Source organism: Patiria miniata, unplaced genomic scaffold (assembly GCF_015706575.1).
Source record: "Patiria miniata isolate m_02_andy unplaced genomic scaffold, ASM1570657v1 HiC_scaffold_28, whole genome shotgun sequence".
In the NCBI taxonomy this organism is placed as follows: Eukaryota; Metazoa; Echinodermata; class Asteroidea; order Valvatida; family Asterinidae; genus Patiria; species Patiria miniata.
Window position 1 is genome coordinate 7,191,332 of NW_024037067.1, and position 23,642 is coordinate 7,214,973.

The 23,642-nt window shown below is 40.8% G+C and overlaps 1 protein-coding gene across 2 annotated transcripts in view; it reads left to right on the plus strand.

The window, feature by feature from the left end:
* LOC119735021 (protein flightless-1 homolog) overlaps positions 1 to 23,642 on the plus strand; it is a 70,641-nt gene that overhangs the window by 32,713 nt on the left and 14,286 nt on the right. Inside the window, exons 15-23 of one of the 2 annotated variants that reach the window (XM_038208700.1) lie at positions 1,929 to 1,994; positions 5,764 to 6,003; positions 7,268 to 7,383; positions 8,460 to 8,589; positions 10,017 to 10,098; positions 10,258 to 10,345; positions 12,672 to 12,785; positions 16,125 to 16,235; positions 17,703 to 17,811. In XM_038208700.1, coding sequence (XP_038064628.1) covers positions 1,929 to 1,994; positions 5,764 to 6,003; positions 7,268 to 7,383; positions 8,460 to 8,589; positions 10,017 to 10,098; positions 10,258 to 10,345; positions 12,672 to 12,785; positions 16,125 to 16,235; positions 17,703 to 17,811 — 1,056 coding nt within the window. The remainder of the gene's footprint in view (positions 1 to 1,928; positions 1,995 to 5,763; positions 6,004 to 7,267; positions 7,384 to 8,459; positions 8,590 to 10,016; positions 10,099 to 10,257; positions 10,346 to 12,671; positions 12,786 to 16,124; positions 16,236 to 17,702; positions 17,812 to 23,642) is intronic. The other variant, XM_038208701.1, reaches the window with a different exon arrangement.

The following is a 23,642-nucleotide window of genomic DNA, read 5'->3' on the forward strand; positions in this document are numbered from 1 at the left end:
AATTTGATAAGGATTTGATTGTCCATAATTTCATCTTTGACAAGATTGGTGGAATTTGGACTTTTGGTTCAAAAGTTATGACAAGTTTTGTGAAGCCCTTCTGAAGCGGGTTGGTCTGATTCAATGACCTTAACACAACGACCAGTTATGTACAATGTAGGTATGCATTGAAGACAATTAAACCAGAACAAAACTTTCTTTGAAACAACTGATGATAAGGAACACTTAAATTTAATAACTGGACTATCATTGTTTCAAAGCATCATGAATTATTGACTAATAACAGTGATTGTGGACTAAAGGATTATGTAAGCCTAATCCTGCCACACATGTCCTTCTTTGTGATCCACAAATACTTTCACCTGTACTGAATTCAAACCTTTCATTAGGTATGTGTGATTTCACAAATCAGACCAGCTTGGAATTTATAACCCTTCTTCAATGTACTGTATCTCTGGACAGGATTGTCCAAATGAGATGGGATAAAAAGCATAGTGAAGAGAAGGAAAGGTACTTTGAAAAGAGGGTTAACATTATGATGAATAGGGGTGGTTTATATTCTTAATATTTTTGTTTCTAATCCTGCGTTTTTATTGACACACGCTGTAAAGTCAATCGCAAGTCAATCACAAGTCAGGTCAGAAGTAACAAGAGGTGAACAATGACAAAGGAATGCTTTTGTCACAGTTCATTTAAAGAGCTTGTGAGTTGACTTGGGACTGAGGGACTTGTGATGACTTGTGATGATTTGTGGTGACTTGTGATGATTTGTGGTGACTTGTGATGATTTGTGGTGACTTGTGATGACTTGTGTTGATTTGTGGTGACTTGTGATGATTTGTGGTGACTTGTGATGATTGGTGGTGACTCGTGATGACTTGTGATGATTTGTGGTGACTTGTGATGATTGGTGGTGACTTGTGGTGACTTGTGATGATCTGTGGTGACTTGTGATGATTGGTGGTGACTCGTGATGACTTGTGATGATTTGTGGTGACTTGTGATGATTGGTGGTGACTTGTGGTGACTTGTGATGATTTGTGGTGACTTGTGATGATTTGTGGTGACTTGTGATGATTGGTGGTGACTTGTGATGATTTGTGGTGACTTGTGGTGACTTGTGGTGACTTGTGACCAACTCAATTACAGCTCTGGCCCTTCGCTGACATATACACTATATATTCAGAGTTGTCCGAGGGCTTGCGATGCAAATGTCATCTTATGAAATATTTGGTTGTGGTACCCTCTGCTACAGCAGACTTGAACCAGCCAACTGACCCTGGCAAGCTCGGTGGTCAAGTGGTAAGAGATCTGCACTAGTAAGCAGTAGGTCCTGGGCTTGATTCCCACCTGAATAAGCTTGTCACTTTTTGTTCTCACAAGCCCCCGGACAACAGTGGGTAGACAGTGTTTATGAAAATATGAAGGCGAAGGGCAAAACTCAATATAAAAATCACACTGTGTTCAGTACAGTTGATCAGTTGAAAAGATAAATTGTCACAGACTATTTTTGTAATATTCTTCACTCTTTGGACTGACACTATATGCTATGATGAGAGCACATTGGCCTATTCTGTGAAATGGGGCCTTTGTGAAGCAGAGCATTATGGCAAAAACACAAGCATTGTGGCAACGGTTGCCCATTAAGGTCAAGGCCTGCATTGTCGGGACATTCTTTCTAGCTGTCTTGTCTCTGGTTTGAATCCCACTTGATTCTGTGATACATTGTCTAGGGTTTCCTTGGAATTTACACTCACATCAACAAGTGACATTTCTGTCAGTATCTCTCCTCAAAGGATTCTATGCCGTATTCGTACAAAAGATTTTAAAAAACACCCTAAATAAGTGCCTTTTGTTCAACTGTGAGATCTTGGTTTATTCCTCTTGGTAATAATTTCAGAGCTGTCTCTTTTTTTCTTTTCTTGCAGAGTTTCCTAGACGAGAATGACATGATGCAGTGGAAGATATACTATTGGATTGGCAATTCCACATCGGTAAGATACAAAAATGTTTGATATTGACTGCTTCAATTGGTGTAGTAAAACTAACTTCCAGAGGTGATCCTGGTTTCCTGGGGCTCAGCCGAGGGAAATGGAACGCTCCATAGATTACCAAGGTGTTCTTTTAAATGCAAGAACGTCCTACTTTTTGTGCAAAATATCGATGACGGATTGATTATTTTTTGAAGTGAACCCACCTTCACCCATCAACTTCTTGATCAACAACAAAGTGATGAACTTCCTCGACTTGACCTTATCTATTGATCACCATACCACACCATAATCCACAATAAATTTCACTACCGCATCTTCCAAAAACCTATCCAGAAATTCAGGTACTTGAACAACAATCCAAGTATTTTCAAGAGTATTGCAAGAGGGGAATGCCATCATCACAGGTCACACTCTGCAAGTATTCATGATTATAATCACATCCTTAGACTTCTTATGAGGATACCTTTCTCGACTGATGAAAGAATATTTCCTCGATTATATTAGCAGACGTACAAAAGATTGCTTAAGTTCAGGAACACCATCTTCTGCAAGATCACCTTTAACAATGTTAGAAATAACATATTACTGGCCAGGAAGATCCTGAGAAAATACAAGCGTCCTCTTGGACTCAAACAGACATTGAACATCTCAATAACAAACTAGATTTATGTTTGTGGACAAACACATGGCTGTTTCGGCATTTTGTTATTGCATGTTTACCATGTGTCAGGTTAGACTGATACATGTTGCAGAGTGATCAGATGTATATTTCTGAAGATTGCACACTGTTAAAATGCAACATCAATGCTGCGTCAGTGACAAAAGGCATTAAAATATGTGGGACTTTAAAAATACATGTATAGAGCTCTGTAGATATATGCCTTTGAAAATGTACCTTTAATGCGATGTCACATGGCATGTGATGATTTCATCATGACGTCACTTCAATTTTCCTGTTTAACACACCTGGTCCAGTTACATACAATTTTAATACAACCAAATTGGACAGTCAGTCCTGTAAATTATAGGCATTTGAAAAGTACCATTAATGTGACATCATGTGACATACGATGACGTCAACATAACGTCACGTCATTTTTACTATAATAATAATAATAATAATAATAATAATAATAATAATAATCGGCATTTAAGAACGCTCTTATTAGTAAACTAAATCACAGTGCTTACAGTATTATTATTACCCCTGATCATTGGGCCAATTAAATACTCCAAATACCATCTCAGCTCCCTGGGGAGTATATAGCTCGATGCTGCCTGTTAGGCGCAAGCACATCCCAAGTTACAACCAAATCAGACCTATAGTTCTGTTGATAAAGAAAGGCCTTAGAAAAATGCACCTTTAATGTGACGTCAAATGACATGTGATGACGTCATCATGACATCACTTCATTTTTCATCTATAACACATCCCGGTCTAAGTATACACTAACTTTCAACCCAATCGGACCTGTAGTTCTGTAGATATAGGCCTTCAAAATATGCACCTTTAATGTGATGTAACGTGACTCGTGATGATGTCATGATGATGTAAATGTTCGGCACACATTTGCAGGTGCTAGGGTATGTGTATGCCAAGTACAAACGCAATCAAACGTATTAAAGTGTCAATGTCCTGGGTGGAATGAAAATGTGTACAAATAATATAGACAAAGTCTGAAAAAAAAGAAAAAAATGAAAAAAAAAAAAGAACAAAAACAAAGACTGTTTCGGCAACTTTGCCGAAACAGCCAATTACTCCAAAACTTGGAGGAAGTCTTTTGCACCAGCTGAGCATTACATAATAACATTGTTTCATCCCATATCTAAAAATCTCAATTTAAATTACACACACCATTCAAGCAATGAGCTGCTCACTTCTGTGAGACATGGTGTCACCACTTCTCTTTTTCAACCTTTTCACAACCTCACAGATTTGCTTTATAGTTTCGTCCTCATAATGAAAACTTTGATTCACATTAATTTTTTAGACATGCTGTAGATCGTACTAGTCAGACCATAACATTTAAAGATACAGTCCATCATTTGCAGCTATCCAAAAAGTAACTGACGTAATTATTGTTGAAAAACAGACTTGGTTGAACATACTTGTCATTTTGAAGAAATCGACGAAAGAAGGCCTTTCCAAAGACGCACCGTTGGAAATTTCCGTTAGTAATTCGTTTTTTTAATTCGGCGAAGTGCGCACAAGCGTTGACACGACGCACATGCGCACGCCTTCTATAATTCGTCGGATCAGTGCGCGACATCGCGTAGCTGCAATCGGCTAGTGAGAACGTGTCTCGGACACTGAATTCAGGCCCAATTCAAAACATGATTCAGCAACTTTTGATTTGAAATTGAGATCCTAGAATGCTGTTTTTTCTCGGAATTTACAGCTGAAGCTGAGCTGAAACTTCATCAGGTTAGGTGTTCAGCACCCTCCTTTAGATTTTAAGCACGTTTGTTGCTTCAAACGAACAAAATGCACAAATTACAAATGATGGACTGTACCTTTAATAGGCATCATTCCCCCTTCCTTGAATACCTTTAAAAATTATTCATAAATTAAGTCATTTCAACTAAAACATATTAATATAAAACGTTTACATTCTTTATAATCATGTTCCTCGATTTCCCCTAGAATTATCAATAAAATTGTTATGCTTCAGCGTTAGAAACTATTAGGAAATCGGCAGGGCTCCTTTCCTTTCCTAGTGGAAAACGTAACCGAGTGCTTCGGGTTTAATACCATCTGCCAAATCACAGTGCTGAATCGCGCCAGACTAAGCCGGGGGCTGAATTGGGGGTTGCGCCGGCACAAACGATGTCACCGTTCACTGATGGTTAGTCGACCGGCCACTAGGCATACAGGCCCCGTAGGTGCCATGCGAAAAGTCACACTGCCGCAAAAACTTGTAGTATTTCAAACCCGAAGTTGTACCAGAAATCCTTCAAAATGTTGTGTGAAAAATTGGTCTCCCTTTAGGAATAATCGTAAGTATCAAAAACGGGGTGTATAACTTCGTGATACTTTCAAAGTTGACAGCGGTGTTTCACATTATTGACTTCTGAGATACAAATAACATGCAATATTTGACAATTTAACTTAAGAAAATATTTTTTAAATTCTTTCATTCCCTTGTGATTTTGAAAGTCCCCATTGAAAGTATGGTACGAGGGCCCCCCCCCCCACCTTCTGGACAAAAAAACCTGTCTTCATTTCAGCATTGATTTGCTGATGACCCCCCCCCCCCTGGATCCGCCCCTGATGGGGCCCGCTGGGCCTGTTCACCCAGTGCCCAATCGATGTGACAGTCGGTGCACAGTAGCATAGTTTGTGTCGGCGCAGCCCGTGATTAAGCATGCGATTCAGCGCCGCGTTTCGGCCCGTAAATTGGTGATGGTACCCCGAAGCACTCAGTTAATTTTTTTACCGGTGCAGAAAGGAGCCCTACTGATTTCCTTTGCCCTCGTGTGCACGGGACGAAAGCAATGTTTAATTTTTTTATTTTGTCCCCCCAAAAATCTAGGGTCTTTTTTAAAGAAAAAGTGCAAAAATTCTGGAGAAATTGTGAGAAAATGACCCAACTGTTTATGCCCCTGTACATTTTCAATGGACTGCTTTCGCTTCTTGCCACAAGGCCCAGTTATGCATAAATTATCATTATTAGTGAAAAGGCCTATTCACTTGTGCTTGTTAACTGCTAGCCCTGAACTAAAAACAAATTGAAGACAAGGTCCTTTTTTTGCATGTTGCTGTTTCAAGTTGGACAAGAAAGCCTGCTCCGCGATTCATGCAGTGAACCTACGCAACATGCTTGGTGCCCGTACCAGAACAATCCGTGAGGAAATGGAGGATGAGAGCCCTGAGTTCCTGGCCCTGTTCGACAATGAAATCTCATACATAGAGGGTGGTACAGCTAGTGGGTTTTTCAGTGTGGAGGAGAATGATCATACATTACGTATGTACAGGGTGTCAGGCACACAAAGTCTGCATCTTGAGGCTGTAAGTAGGTTTTATGAGGTTTATCAAAATTGTTGAAGTACATCATCGAGGGAGGTGTTTAATTCAAAAATTGGTTTTCTTTCACAGAGGTCATTTTATAAGCAGGTAATTTAATAACTTGAAAATGACTTCGCTAGTTTCCTCGCTTACATTGGTTATGGGACAGAGAATGTTCGGTGAAGGGCAAAACTTGTCTGTCTCTTCCCAGAAATTATGAGTTATCCCCAACAAAAGCATATAAAAATAGACCTATATCTGTTCATAAACAGAACTTGAGGCTTTTGTGCTTTTACAAATGTTTAAGTAATCATGCCTTGTCATATATGTAAACACAATATTATGAAAAGGAAGGCCAGAAAATTGTGTATAACCTCTGTAAGATCTTCGGAAAATTTTAGAAATTCACAAACAAAATCTCATGATGACATTATCATCAGGACCACATGGCCTTTATTAATTTCTGAGTTTCAACTTTTAAACTAGCAAGAAGGAAAAATTTGGAAATTTTAATTTCAACATGAAGAAATGACATCTTCATCTTGTCATTTTGCATTTGCAACAAATAATAGTGCCCACTGGGTTCCAGTTCAGTGGCCTAGATCTTAAATGTTTGAAATATTTCAGTTTGATGAAGTAATGATGATGACGTATGTTTCCAGCATTCTGTGCTTAAATATACTTATTGGATATCTGTGTGTCTGTATATGAACAACACACATGGCTTTTTCTGAGTTTTTCAGTTTTTATCCCTCACCTGAGAGGCTGGAGGGGTATTGTCATCGCCTACGGACGGACGTTCGTTAGGGCGTTCTGACCATACCCCACATGTGGGGTGATGGTCCTTTCAGGACATCACCCCACATGTGAAATCTGTAGAAAACATCACCACGGATGTGAAATCTTTAGAAAAAGGGATAAAAGGAACACAATGCCATCACCCTACATGTCCTTCCCGTTGAGTCGGGCGTCCGTCCGTCCGGGCAGCTTAGTTTCCGGATGATAACTTCATTTAGAAATGTTGTTTGGGATTGTTACTTAGGTGGGGGGTTGCCCTTGGGTACAGGCAAGTTGGGATTGGTTTTGGGGTCCAAAGGTCAAGGTCATCATGGTGAGTTGAAGGTTAATAGTTTCCGGATGATAACTTGACTCCGGCTGAGGGATTTCAACAGCAATGCTGTTAGTTTTCTGTTAAGCCATATAATTTACCATCCACACTGATTGCTTATTTGTTATAAAATAGATTTTGAACATTTGTGAATGCTAGGTTGCCATGGAGCCTGAGCAGCTGGACCCTTTTTTTGTCTTCATTGTGGACATTGGCATGACAATCATGATCTGGTATGGCCAACGCTGCAAGTCCTTAACAAAATCCAAGACAAGGTTAGAGACTTTGAATATTTTTACTAGTTTGGCCACTTCTTCATGACTTTGACAAAATGTTATAAGTAAAGCATGCTCCATGCTATGAGAGTGTGATGCTTTTATAAGCATTCTTAGGAGGTAATCATGTAAACTAGTATTGACAGCTTAAGCCCCTGTCACACAGTGCCGTGCTCTAGCCTCTTGTGTGATACGATGGTCACAACCAAAAAAATTATTTAAACGTGGCTAGCACATGGGAAATAAAAACAATTATGGCTCCAGCCTTGGATCCAGACCATAATCCGTGTGTACCACGTCCTTGTCCCGTCCCTGTCCAGTGCAAGCCGTTCTCAGGCAGTTCTATTCAAGACAAATGTGGCTCACACTCCCGTCCCCACCCGTCCTTGTCTTGTCCAAGCCGTTAGCGCCAAGTCTATCACTGCTTATCCCATGACAGCAACGAGCAGAGGTCTGGGTAGGCACTGTGTAGGCACAGCATAGACATAGGAGACTCGTGAGTGAAAGACAGTCCCGATGCAGCTCCTTGCATGCAGTTCTCACAATGATGCTGCCGACTGCCTTCCCATCGGTCCCACGTCCAGGCCGATTGAGTTAAGTCCATGCCCCGACCTTGCAGCGTCCTTACCCTGTTGTGAATAGGACAGGAGAGTCTCCCATTTGTTTTGAACCTGCTCAAAACATTCAGGGCACTTTGCCGATTATCAGGACCTTCCAGTGTCTATCACGACCTATATGCAGTCCCCCACAAGTCCCCAACACGAGTTCCCGTTAAGAGCAGTTGCCGTCAAGTTCTCATCCAGTTTTGCCAATATCTATGGTTGTAACACCATCGGGATATCAGAACGGTACTGTGCGACAGGGACTTTAACCACTATAAGTTTGACAAAGTCAACTGCCTAATTTGAATCTATTAGTACAAGACTGTGTTACAAAAAATACTTTGCCCTCCAACAAAAATGTGTTATTAGTATTGTTTATTAAGTTTTGACCTAAAAAAAGCTCAATAAACTTGTTCCATAGTGGGGAAATTGAGTTCCTATTTTTTCCCTCTCCAATTTTTTTCTCTGTAAAAGGTTGCTGGTGGAAAAGATCAACAAGATGGAGCGCAAAAACTTTGCAACCATCACGATGATGGTGCAGGGTGACGAGACTGAGGAATTCTGGGAAGCCTTAGGGGGTGTAACAGACAACTTTGTCATCAGGGTAGGGTATAGGATCAAATGTAGCATATGTAGTCCAATATTTAAGGGGAGTCTGCTAGACACACAATGGTTTACTCAAGGGCAATTCCGTAAAATGCACCGTACATCCGACCACATGACGTACAAGGTTGTCAAGGTGGTGTTGTACCTTAGTTTGGTCTGTAATTGTTTTCTTCTCAATAGACGTCAAATACTAGTGATGTCACATTCACATTCCCAACAGCAGTTTATTAACCCTCCTATGCAAACAAACATTCTGTGCCAAGTTGTCCTTTCAGTCAAAATCGATCAAGTGACTGTTTTCAACAGTTCAGAGCTCCCAGCCTACATAAAGCAGGATTGACTTGCTGTGACTGTTTATGTATACTGGATATGTATACTTTAAAGGGAATATACCAAATGTGCATACATCAAAAAACTTAACTACCAAATTATTATGACATACCTTACTGGACTGTGAGTGAATGACAGTATAAAGCACCTTTAAAATCATGGCACCTGGTGTGCTGTCATTTTAAAGAAAAGTGGTATTTCTGTATCAATTTCCAACACTGGTCAGCCAACCAGCGTTGGAAAAAACTGTTTTTTTTCAAAAACTGCCCCCAATTTACCATAGTTAGTAAGTCTGCATTTTGTTTGCAATCGATTATACACCTATCAGCGGGTACAAGCCAGCTAGACTGGTTCCCTGACCTTGCGATGTCTATAAATTGTTCTGTTTCATCTTGAGTGGGGTCAGGGAACCAGACTACAGGAACAAGTTAGTGTAACAATATTTGCTATAAAATACTAACCCCCCAAATCCACCCAGTTCTGAAAATCACAGCAAAAGCAAATGTATATTCCCTTCAACTATAGGTGATTGATAAGCCAGCTGTGCCTATCAATTGTCTGCTTTTGTCTGTTGACTAATTTGACTAGTCACAGTGCTTGCTTGAAATATGATCTGACTGTCGGTGACTAGCCTTTGTAGAAGGCATGGCAGGGGAAGAGGATTGATTTTTTGACTGTCTGTGACTGTTCAGATAGCAGGAGGGTTAAAGTGTCTGACGTGCATGTACGTCCGAATTTACGGAATTGCCCTTGAACATCTTTGAAATTCAAACTAACTGTAAGTAGAAAGCTATTAAGCAAAAAGACAGGACAGAGTCCGTTGTAGCACAATGCTCCAATTTGGAACCATGAATCTTACTAGAGCCAGGGGATATGTGGGCAGATGTTTCTAGAATATTGCAGTTATGCTCCTTGTCTGGAACTCTAGAATGTGACATTTGGTTACATAACTTTCAACACCAGATTCAAATTTGTTTTTATGTACTTCAGGTTATTGTTCAACTAATAGTTTGATTTTGTTAGCATATAAATTTCTCATCATATTTTTTGGTAGCTGTACAATGTTTATTTTCTTACCCATTTGTATTTGATCAGCCTTGGGTTGGTAGCTTTGTCCCTGAGAAACCCAAGCTATACAAAGCTGGACTGGGCATGGGATATCTGGAGCTTCCTCAGGGTAAGTTAAGCAAGAACATCTCATTTTTTCCTAGATTTTTTTTTGTGTAAACTAATTATGGAAATTCTGATACTTTCAAATCAAATCTGTAATAAAGATATTTATTGTTCTTATCTTTTTTTTTTTTTTACTTTTTAAAATTATTTTTTTTATTCCCAGTTGAATTGCCAAAGGGCAAGCTGGTACAGTGGCTGTTGGAAACCAAGAATGTCTACATATTAGACTGTAATGCTGACGTCTTTATCTGGTTAGTTAAACCCCCTTTAAACAGAAGAAATATTTATAATAAGGGAATAAATATATGCTTGGCCGGTCTTAATCAGGGGCCTAGATGCATTTTCCGCAACCACGACCCTAGCCGGTTTCAAACGTTCTTGTTCAATACAGATCAAGCACATATTTATTCCCATTCATAAATACCTATTGGTCAAAAATTTAAAACTTCCCAAATTTCCAATGATTTTGTTCAACAAATTTAATTCATGTTTTGTGACCCCCCCCCCCCCCCCCCCCCCGCAATGTCAATGGTACATGTTGGCCCAGGTTGGACGACATCTTGATTGCATTACGGCTGACATCCAGGGACTAAGACCTCTGTGTAATGCGACTCAAAAAAGCACATTATTTTACTCTTGTTTTACCTTGTTGAAGAAGTCAATTTCCTGTCTATGTATTCTATGTGTCCTTATCTACAGGAGTAGTGGGTTAAGACATTCCATACACCACAATGGACACAGTAATCCAGGAAAATAAACTCCCAAACAACGTCAAGTTGTGGCATGGTTGTAGACTGATTTCATCCATTAAACGGAGTTTGTACACCGTATTGCGATCAACGCAATATACTCTCGCGCGATTTGCAGAGTAACCACATGGGCCAGTGTCAAGTCAGTGACCGCACTGACTTGACACTCTCGAGAAAATAAAATGTTTGTGTACACATCGGCATCGGGCGTCATGTACGGGTCATGTGCATTGCCTGAATGATTAATGTCGGTTGGAAGTTTCTCCCCATGAGTTACCAGATTAGGGCCTACTATACCCAAAAAAATAGAACAGAAAATGAAAGATGATGAAAACAGCTTGAATTTGACTTGAGAAGTAGGCATATTTATCACTGAGGTCTGTGGCAGTTTATTTGCTGATCTGCGCTGCATGGTCTGCCCACCGTTTATGCCATAACTACCGTGTGAAACCACGTGTCGCACGCATGCAAAAGCAACAGCGGCAGAAAATTCGTAAAAAAAATCTACTACATATATTGCTACGAGGCATTAGACCTTGACATAAAACACATGAAAACGGAAAATACATTCATAGTAAAGACTGATTAAGTTCCGTGATAAATTTGCAGAAATAAGTTTTTTTCCTCCCCCTATATAGCTATGCACCTAAATCAGCGGCCAATAAACAATGGGACTGTACTCACCTCTCGGTCGTGATCGATTATCACTTTAGACTATACAATCCTCGCACATCACTTTGGCAATTATCTCTACAGTGCCTGGCGGCGGGAACTAGTCCACCGCATGCCAGACGCAGTTGCCTTCACCACTGCATAGCCCTCCCGGGAAGGGAACTTGCTGATCGCGTCGAAAAAAAAACAAAAACAGAGTTTTCCTTTCGAATTATTATATACATAGATGAAAAGTATGGATGACAGAAATATTATAATAAGTGTTTGCAAAATCACCTGGCCTCACCTGGCCTCAACCGGAAGCACAAGTATTTTTTGGTTCTCATCAATGTGGAAAACAAAAGAACAAAGGCGTAAGTCTTTGTTTGTTAGTTTACATCCAAAAGTTTTTGAGGTTTTTTTTTCACAACGAGCACACTTTTTATGTCTGTGTGAGATAAATGTTGCCTTGTACATGTAATTTCAACAATTGAATCTTTTACCGAATTTCACTCATTTACTTTTGCCAGACTCCTAGTGGTTGGCACATAATTTTGTATACAGCGTGTGAGAGTTTTCAAATCGCGCATGCGTATTGCGTGCATTCGTGCAGCACAAAATACCCTGTGCAAACATTGTAACGATGAAAACACAGTTTACAATCATGACCCAATTTAACAATATTTTCGAGTTTATTTTCCGGATTATGTCATCCATCGTGATGTATGGAATTTCTGAACCTGCTGGATGCATAGATAAGGACTTAAAGAATACATGGACGCGAATTTGGCTTTATCAAAAAGGTAAAAAGATTGAAAATGTAAAATGTTTTCACCCTGTTTTGCGCACTTCATACCCTGGACTCCCTCTGTAACATAGGGAATAAGGGAGTCCACCTGGGCTATGGTACATGTATGTGCCTCACACGCATAGTTCTAAATATCTCCTTTTATGGAAATTGGCATGCACCCGTTGCCTGTACTGTGTGATATACTGCCAAACACAGCATTGTTTTACCTGCGGTTTTAAACCACCCATGTGACATTCTTTCTATCAGTAGGAACTATCTCAGCTATTTATGAATGAATATTATAGCTTCACATTTTTGGTTTTTCCTGTGTGAATTGCTAACCCTTGCTGATGTTTAAATTGTATACTGTTTGTCTTTTTGTTGTAGGATTGGCCGTAAGTCTACCAGGCTGGTCCGAGCAGCTGCCCTCAAGCTCTCCCAGGAGCTTTGCAGCATCATTCATCGCCCAAACTGTGCTAGCGTCGTCAGGGTTCTGGAAGGGTAAGGCGTTTCACCCAAGAGACTTGGTCAAGTCTACTGGTGCATTAAAGTGGCTCTGTGCTCTCTTGGTCTAACCAAAAAAAAGCAAGTCACCACATTAAACAAACACCGCTTGTTTCTTGCTTATCTGATACATGTATCTGGAAGTAGCCACATAGATTCACCATTTTGTTATTTTCACCTTCAGAAGTGCAAACAAGACAAGGAAAGCCTAGTAGAGCTGGTCCCAGAGTACGCTTAGGCAATTCCATGCCAGAATAATGTAGAATCAATTCCACTTTGTTGAGGAATCGATTCTCTGAAGTACCGACACTACTTCCCCAAGCATTGATTCCAGACTTCGCGTAGCCTTGAATGCAAGGTGTGTATGTGCTGTATCATCGTGTGCGCATTGCTGGCCATACCTACAATCCGGGCAAAAATGGTTGGGACACTTCCTGAGCCTGCCACGGTCACCCACTCCCCCGCTCCCCTGGTCAATGTTGTTCTCTCCAGCACACACGGCGCAATGAGAGACAACATTAAACGGGGGCCGGGGGGTTTGGGGCCCAGCGAGATTTGGCCAGGATTGTAACTTATGATTGTTGGTTTGGTAATCCAATGCCACTGCGCATGTGCAGCATGGCATGACAAATTAAGGACCAATCAGATCCTGTTCGATCATAAGCAGCTCATTTCATTAACATAACTGCAAAACCCGGAAGTTACAGAATAATCAAGGCTGTTGACCCTTTGGAGCATGGGCTGTGACCTAACATGGGGCAGTAATGCGCGTGTGCATGCACTGTGGGCTTCATGTGTACAATTCACAGATCGGGTTTGCCGTGTGTGTGGACGTTGAGCCCAGTAAGCTATGGCCAGCAATGCCTGCACGCTGAAACAGCACATACACAGCCTTGCATTCCAGGCTAGACTTCGTTCGATGATTTGAAGACCAGCTAACTCCACCACAACTTCAAAGAACGTCGAATTCTTTAACGCGCCGTGAAAACTGAATTTTCCCATATATGTCGTGTACACAGACCAGAATTACCATTCGTACATATGAATAATTAATTAGCCATAATTCCAAAACCCTTTCACCTATAGTCACGAAATTTCTTGGGTATTTTCATGAAGAGTTGCTCTATGCATGTACCGAGTTTCAACATTTTTCGTCACTCGATGGCCGAGATCTTACTGGGGGGGGGGGGGCAGAATACGCCAGAAAAAAATATCAGCTCGCATAAGAGGGGAAACCATTTTTAAAAAATGAGTTTTGGCATACATATCTGACAACATCTGTCTTTGTATAAGAAATAAACATCAACAAATATCAACAGCAAAAATATCATCAACTCTCCGATAATCTCCAAACTGCTAAAATATGGTAGTAACAGGTTCAATTTAAACAATTTACAGTGAAGTGAAGATGATAACAATAACCACAGTTTTGGCACAGTGTCACTAATCACGATTATGTACATGAAGCAATGTTTACATGTAGTAAATTTTAGATAATCTTTGGTTGCAGGAACTTAATGCTGCATGAATCTGAGTCTCAGAAAACATTCTCGTAAGTAAGTTAGAGATGATAAATTTTCAACGGCATCTGAGGACCAAGGCACTGAACTGAACGTGACGGTTCCCGTGTCGGAGGCGATGAAATTGTCAACGACAACTGAGTACCGAGGCATTTAACTGCCGGGACAGGTTCCTCTATTGATAGTGAATGAAAATATGAGGATTGTAAATATATCAAAAGGATTTTCTTCACAAGTTTTTTCTTTGTATGACCGAAAGCAAATTAGTGTACATATACAGTCTAAATGCACCGTATGTTGTATAGTTTTCCCAGGGAATTTTCCCAAATTAACTGAACAAAAACCATTTGGGCAGCATTAAGAAAAAAAACCCAACATTTCAACATTTGTAATTTAATTTAAAAACAACTATCTTCATGAAAAGCAGACATCCATAGAAGTTGATAGAGATGGATTTTGGAGTAAATAGCTAGGAAGCTGAACAAAAATGTATGATCCCATCTAGTATTAAGAAAATGAAAAAATGTAAATAAACAAATTTTTATAAATTGTGAACAGGTGAACAAAATGTACATAAAAAAATGTAATTTAACATGTATGACAAATTGACATGAATAAATCAGCCACCCCAACATGCCCAAACATGCCAAAAATCCCTAAAAATTACATGTGATCGTGTGCATGATGATCATACTGTACACGCTCTGCATGTACAAGCCGAAAGAAATGGCCGAAAAACTTCAAATCTTGCGCACGAAAAGTGTCGCAGAAATAAACTACAAACATGTCGCCACAAGTGAAAATACATATCGAAGGAAAGCTCATTGCTTCCTTTATCGATGTGTGGTGATCATTTTCGTCATTATTACCTAGTCCAGTCAGGGCGCAGGAACTAAAAACACCACAAAAATCCTCCTCCAAATCACACCCCACTTCGAGTGAACAAAATTCTGCCAAAAACATACTGAATCTCGACATATTTTATATCATTCGATTCAGAAAAACGTTCACTTTTGACTTACCACGCCAGCTTGGAGACCCGCTACTTCTTTTGCAACGTGTAGTTCGTGAAAACAAAACTGCCAAACTCTCACAATAACACGTGTAAGTCTCGTGGCCGATTCGTGACGTAGCCTGTGCACATAAAGTTCGGGATTTGACCTCATTATCGCGTGCGCTGCGGACCGCGGACTGACTGGGAAATGATGGTAATTCCTATTTTCTCGAAAACGACAGCATATTAGGCCCAAAAATCACACAGGATACGTGATCCTGTTTTTTGTTCACAATCAAGTAGGATATGTCATTATGTTTTGGCAGTGTCATATTTGAATGTTTGCAGATGGTGTACATTACCCTTAAAAATCTGCTCCATATAAACTAAATCAAGGCCATGTGCTGGAGCCAATTTGCCCAAAATGTTTACGCTTGGGAAACTACATCTGAGTTACAAGGGATGTTACACACACACACACACACATAAATCAATTTTTAAAAAAAGGTCATTCATATAAATGATGCAATGGTACTGCTTTGGAAACAGTGCTACCCCTAATAAGGGAAAGTCAATCTCAATCCATCCCATTTACAAATAAACCATGATAGATTAAGCTATAAATTTGCACAACTAGACAAATAATCAACAGAATCCTCCCTGCTGTAATCAGTAACACCAACATTGCTGGTACTGGTACATGTATGTAGTTCTTAGATTTTTACCCTTGTTTACCCAAGTACCATTTAACCACCATGTCGGCATTGGGACTCAATAGTCCATGTGGGCTCAAATTGTCTGTAATCCTCACATTATTCTTAGGTACGAACCCTATTTGTTCAAGCAGCATTTTTCCAGCTGGGATGAGATCCTAGCTGTGGACTATACATGCACCGCAGAGGTGGTGCTCAAATCAATGGTTGAGCACATGCGGTAAGCTCCGCCCCCATTCCTTTTCCTTGGCAACAAGCCAGTCATGACTGTTCACCTACTGACAATTCCAAGCACCTGATTAGCTGGAGAATGAAGATGTAGGCGGAGCATGCAACTTGATGAGTTACTTTTGCATGTTTGCAATTTGTAGTGATTAATTAATCATTTTATCTGTTATATAATTGATTTGCATGCAGAGTTGGTCTCAAATATATCTGAATGAATGATAGTGAGTGAAAGTGTTTTGGACTAATATCTTATTCATAGATATACCTAAGACAGTTTGCTCATTCCTATTGGTTGAGAGCCCGTTACGTGTCCGGTTTTAAACGGTTGATAAAGACAGGCTGGCTGGTCTGAAACACTTTTCCAGTGTCACATGAAATTTGGACTCCTTTGAAATCCAGTGCTTTTTACCGTTTTATTGGTTGAACGTTCACAATCCTCACGTAGGCATCCGCAATACTACCAGTGAGTCAGTATTTCACAGTCCTAAATTTACACTACACTGGCACAGCTGCATTCTCCATATAAGTGGTTATTTACGACTTTGCGTGAGATAGACTTCCATAATATAGCTAGAGGAGTGTTTGAAAAACATGAAGTAAAATTGTTGAACAAAATAGTTATAATGTTTGACTTGTTTAGACTTTGGACCCAAATGTTTTTATTTTTTACCAAAAAGTATGTTCGGCTAAGGTAATTATCAGCATCCAGACTCCAAACGGTCTCAAACATACTGTTTAAAACCAGCCAAGCACACATTTATTCCCTTATTCAAAGTTGTTTTGTTTAAGTTGGGATTTAACCAGTTCCCTATATTGGTTTCCAGTCCCCCCCCCCCCTTCACGCTTATTGTTATATTTTAGAGATTGAAGTTCGTCTCACAAAATTTTCATCCCAAAATAATGTTTTAAATTTAAATTATTTTCCTGTTCAATATGTTCTTGTTTTAACTTGATGTTCACAGAAAATAATGCCTTCAGCTAGTTTTAAATCTGTTTCACAAACAACTTTCTTTATGTTAGTCAGGATAAATACATATTCATAGTACTAATTAAGATTTAAGATTTAAGAAGCATGTTGTTTGAAAGTTGTTGGGTGAATACATTGTTAAATGAACACTATTAACATGAAACTACCTTGGTTTGGTATCGGAATTTTAAAACTATATCAGAGAAGCTTTAAAAAAACCTAAAGACTGCAAGGAAATGTGGTACACACTCAATTCCACCAAATCTTCATTACATTATAGTATGTAGTTTGGACAAACAAATAGTTACGTTTCAAAAGTAGAGTTCAAATAGAACACTTTAAAAAGAGAGAAGTCTGTAATATTTTTTATATCCCTGTGTTTGACCTTTGTCTTGGATCTAATAGCACAAGTCAGTTGATAAACAAATTTCGAAAAAAAAGTACCATTGTTTTTCACCTTTTATCCATTCTCTTGTCTTTTTCATGGGATAGGACTGAAAGTCAGGTATTCAAGTCCAAGTTTTCGGGCTGGGATGATGTTCTTGCCGTTGACTATACCCGCCGTGCAGAGGCTGTTCTAAAGAAACCCGCAATACAGAAGGTAGTAATCACATACTAACCCTTTAGTGACAAAGGCAGTGGGAAATGGCAGGAAATAAAATGCCCATATCAGCTGCAGTCAGCATTGCACTTTCAACCCTCTGTTTTAAAAAAAATAAATTATTAAACAGCTTGAGGCCCCCCAAGAGGCTGTCATTTCTTTTTTGTTCCATGATTTGCCCTTGGTGATATGTATGTGGCCTATTTTCGAGTAGTATAATAGGGGTGTAAGTGGCACCACCCACGTCAAAATAGTCCAACCCCCCCCCCCCATACCCCTATGGGCATTTCTACAGAGTGCCAAAATTTCAAAATGGTCCAAATGCCACAAATTAAAAATGAATATCATACCTGCATTTTACCTACATTTGCATATCAGCGCACAAGCGCACAAATCTCACCGAAAAGATTTAGCATCCAAGCATCCAAGCCATCCCTCCGTGCCCTCTGCTTGTCCCACAAAGGACCCTGTAACACAACAGCTCGTCCTAGTTTTTTTCAGCGATGCATAAGTGCACATAGTGTGATTTTAATGCATGCGAACAGTTTCTCGCTGTGCTTGTAACATTAGCGGATGTTGCCAAAACAAAAAGAAACTGTTTAATAGCTCAAGTCGTTCATCAGGAAAATCACCCTCCAATTAACACTGCAAGTGTAATATTTTCTGCAACTACGACTGGGTCCATTCCCCTGATTACGACGGTCAGAAATGCCTCAGGGACGAGCCCTTCTCCAGCCAGAGTCACTGCTGCTCCCCAGCAAATCTCGCATACATTTGGGTGTCTACAAGAGCACAGGCAAGCAACAGAATCGGAGGTTGGCTCACATATAAATGTGGGATGGCGGGACTTGGCGTTCAGCATCACTGTGCCACTTGGTAATTCGACCTCCCCGCCTGCATGGTCACAGAGACCCGGGCATTACCGGCACCCTCACCACGGTCATAACGTTTTAGCCATACTACTACAGCTATATGGTCATACACAGAACCAAGATTTCCGGGAAAGCCATGAGATTTTCTCTACCGCTTCCAGCTCCAAGCGTGGTGTAATTTCCAAAGGTTCTTCGTCATTTGGACTACAAGTCACAGACATCGTATCCATGCGGCATTCCAGGCTAAAACCACTACACGTCGCATTGTTCGAGAGATCTTGGCGTACTTTTCACTCAAGGACAAGGTCGCATTCTCCACATCGCTACAGTGACTACACCAGTCGCTTGGGGGGGGGGGGTGTTACATGGGCCCATTCGTGGTACAGCTCAGGATCCCACTGACCCGTTTGGACTCAGAACAATCGACGTTGGGGCCGACATCAATTTTCTAGTGATTACTCACGGTGTGAATCCGTACATCAGAGGGGGGGGGGGACCATGGTGTGTTACACTGGCCCATTTGTGGTCCACGTCGTGATTCCATTCGGACATGGATTTTCAATTGATTACTCACGGTCTGAAGCTGGGTATTGGAGTGGGAGGATCCACGAGCCCATTCGCAGTCCAGCTCGTGGTTGAGGTTCAAGATAAACAATTTCTGAAAGATATTTTTCGACCCCCCCCCCCTGTCTTCAGAAGCCAAGGACTTAAGTGAAAATCCACAAATTGTCTGATGCCCATGCATGATGTTATGAAGATCCTTCTTTGTCTGATGCGAGTAAATTGCCTGAGATGTTCCATTTCCTGGACAAATGCTGTTGAAATGTCCTGGATATCAAATTGTTCCTCCCATGAGTTGGTTCTAATTACCGCCTGCTAGATCTTCCCCTGGGAGGGGCAATCTTTTTGACAACAGGTTTCACGAGGCCACGATGCAAGAGACCAAATGCCTGAAGACCAAAACAAGTTGGATATTCCCCAACGCTCATCAAAACTTCATTCTACTTCTGTCTCCAGCCAGACCAGTAAGAATAAACCACGGCCTGTTTTTACTGACCAAGGGGTTCTGACTGCAGCAGAGTACTTATCTTTCCTGCTTCAGATCTAGTAGGTGGTCGTTTGAAGATTTCAGCCAGAGGTTCTCTCACATAACCTCAGACATCTGGGTTCTTCAGACAATCTCTTCAGGATACCACCTGGAATTCACCAGTAATCCTCTACGACCTTGGCAACCAACTCCTGTTCCCACAGACCCTGCATTCTTGGCTGCTTTTAAAAGAGAGGGAAATGAAGTTTCTGAGGACAAGAATGCCATCATTCTACTCCCAGCCGGATCCATCCTTTGCATCACTTCAACCTTCCTTCTTGTTCTGAAGAAGTCAGGCAAATGGCGACCCATTATCAACTTGCGACCTCTCAACTCTTAACATTAGACCAAATCACTTCTGCTTTAAAAAACTTTCCACTGTTCTCCATGGGGCTTGAGGTGCTGTCAGTCGGGCATCCAGACTGGACAGTGTTCACTCAACCCATTGGGCTTGAGGCGCTGTCAGTCGGACATTACATGAGCGATGCACAGCGGGCCACCTGGGGGAACCCGGGCTGCCCGGCTCTATTATATACCGCTCTAAGGGACCGCCCTCGTCATCTGATTTTATCCGTTGTTCAGGGGTCCCAGCACCCCACGCTTCATCTAAATTTTCAATGGATGTACCCCGGGGCCATTCTTCAAGAAAGAAGAGTAAGAAAAATGAGGCAGGTCGACGATCATGCCATTCTTCTTCAAGCTCGGTGGACTCGTCAGACCGATCCAACTGGGGCAAACGCCACCAGGGTGAGGACTCGGTCTCCCAAGCCAACTTTATGCAAGCCTTTTAATCGATTTCCGCTTTATTGTCAGTCATATCTACCAACGCCAGCCAGGCGCCATTGGTGGCCCGCCTGAAGTGGTGAACGACGCTCCGATGCCCTTAGTCATTGGGCACGGCTCGACCCAATTTTTTTGCCCCCACCCCCCAAAAAGATTGTGTTCTGGATCCGTTCTGGTGTGCTGGAAGAGCTCTTTCAAAAGTTTCGCACCATATATGTATGTAATACTGTTCAGATATGTATGAAAAATTGTGCTCGTATGTAAACACTCATGAACAAACACCATGGCGGCCTTGCCAAGGCTGTCTTGCAAGACATTCGTAAAAATGATTCTGATAGTGAAGACTTAGAGGCTTTGAGGTGATAGTGACTAAAATGAGGCAAAGTAGACTCCACAGACCATGAAAAGGCCATGTGTACACACTGTACACATCGTGACCGTGATTTGAATAAACATTGTAATGTTCAGAAAAAGCAGATTGGTTGTTATCGTGTTCATTCATCATGTTGGTAATGATATTTCTAGTATGTTTTTTATTGTGTCATCCAATTTTCCAATGACAGAAAAGTACTTTTATCATTCTCATGTATCTGTACTTACTTTGGACATGGAATTGCTCTATGGGATTACTGTCTTGTCATGCTTGTACGATTACATGTAGGCTTTTTGTTTTTACTTTTTACTTATCTAAGAAGTCAAAGGTCACATTAGAGGTCAAGTTAAATTAGATGACATAGAGGGTCAACATGGTCAAGGTGATTTATCTCCGTTATTTACAAATATTTGCATACAGACAGATTTGTTAGTTTATATTTCTGTGTAATTTTCAATTTTTATATATTCAGACGTAAAAGGTCATACATGTCATAGTGAGGCCATATGACATCGTAATTATAAACAATTGTTGAAATGTTATTTACCAACTTTTGTATGCATATTTGGAAATAGATACCTTTTACCAGCAGCAAACACATGACCTATTGGCAAAATACTGTACATTTTATTAATTTTCTAATTTTTAAAAGGTCAAAAGTCACAGATATATTGTCATACACACAAAAGGACTAATTGACAGAAAACAGTGTTTCATACTCTTTGAAACAAACAAAACATGCTGTACAGCCAAATAAACAGGAAGAGCAGTATTTTCTATTGTTTGAGGGATGTTGTTTTCCACAGCATTTTTCACAATATTCTCCGGTCAGTAAATGACCAATATAGTGTATGCATGCAAGTGCTAATAGGCTAAACATGAATAAGTGGGAGGATCAGATGGCTGTAAGGGGATGTGGAGGCCATCTTTTTATTATTATTATTTATTCGACCATCACAAAAACAAAACAAAACAAAATTGAGTAAAACGTGCATAAAACAACAACCAACAAGTACAGTAAGAGGGTAGCGGGGACCTGGGACGAAAATCTGAATACATGACAAGACAAATGACAGTTATGTGGGTCAGGGACCGCAAAAGTAAAATGAACTGCTATTACCCGTGGGTATGCAGCCCCCGCACATAACGTTGAAAAGACAGATTACAAACACGGAAAACAACGGCCCCCGCAGGGGTGATCAAAATGACAGCCAAAAAAAAAGAGCAATGGTTTGACCTAAGTTACGATAAGAATGCCTGCTTGAGGGCCCTAAGGAATCGAGGAAGGGAGTCGACAACAGCTGAGTCTTTGACATGAGGCGGTAAAGAATTCCATATTCTAGGGAAACTGCGGGTGGGGGAATGAAACAAAGCTTGTGTGCGTGAATGAAGATGGCGGAATGTAAGCACATCTGGGTGGCGTGGGTTGATTAGGATGTTGTCACTGATGGTCTCACATTGGCATAAACCGTGTAAACATTTAAACACAAAGGAACATAGTAGGTATTGTCTTCTGGATGATAAGGAGAACCAGTTAAGCCGGTCAAGCCTGTCCTCATATGTCATCTGACCTCGCCGTTGTTTTAGGGCAATTCGGGTTGCTGAACGTTGCACACGCTCAATCTGTTGTTCTTGTGATAGCGTGTGCGGGCCCCAGCAAGGGATACCATATTCGAGGACAGGTAGGACAAGCGATTTGTACAGTGTGAAAAATGCTCGGGTGGATGAACCTCCAGCAACTGATCGGATAAAACCTAAGAGGCGATTGGCACGAGAAACAATTACATTAACATGGGAATTCCAGCTAAGGTCAGAGCTAATAGTGATACCTAGGTACTGAACGGATGAGGAAGCGGCTAAAGGGGAATTACCAAGATTGTAAGTAGGAGGATGAATATTTCTTCTTCGAGTAATGTGCATAACCTTTGTTTGGGAAGGATTAAAAGCCAAGTGATTACACAATGACCAATGAAGAAGGTGATTAAGATCAGTCTGAAGATGATGCTCGTCCACTTGGGACTGGATAACACGAAAAAGCAGCGCATCATCAGCAAACATAACACATCTAGAAGAAACACTGTCAGAAATGTCATTAACAAATAAATTGAACAAAGTAGGACCTAGAACACTCCCTTGTGGGACACCAGAAGAAACATCTGCCCAAGACGAAGCACTACCCTGGAATATCACACGCTGTCTACGGTTTGTTAAGAAGGATCTGACCCAATGCCACACGGTGCCCCGGATGTTAAAACGTGAGGCCAGTTTCTCAAGCAGGACACCGTGCGGCATCCTGTCAAATGCCTTAGACATGTCGAGGAAAACAGCGTCAACACGGGGAGGGCGTGGTTGGTCGAGGGCAGACGCCCACTGGTGCAAAACGTTAACAAGTTGGGTTACACAGCTACGATGTTTTATAGAGCCATGTTGATTGCTGTTTAATAAGCCTAACATATCTGTGTGATCGGTTAAGGCCGATGCAACGACTCGCTCTAGTACTTTGCACAAGACTGACGTGAGAGCAACCGGCCTATAATTTGCCAGGATGGACTTATCACCTTTTTTGAACACAGGATGATGGGAATGCTCAGTGTTAGACCTTTATTTTCAGAGTGTAGCCAGTGTATTGTAGGTAGGCTCCTCAGACTGAATGTGTCCAGTTTGTCTGAGTTTTGTTGGAGCAGGTTTCATATCAAGTTGAAGAGCACAGACACTT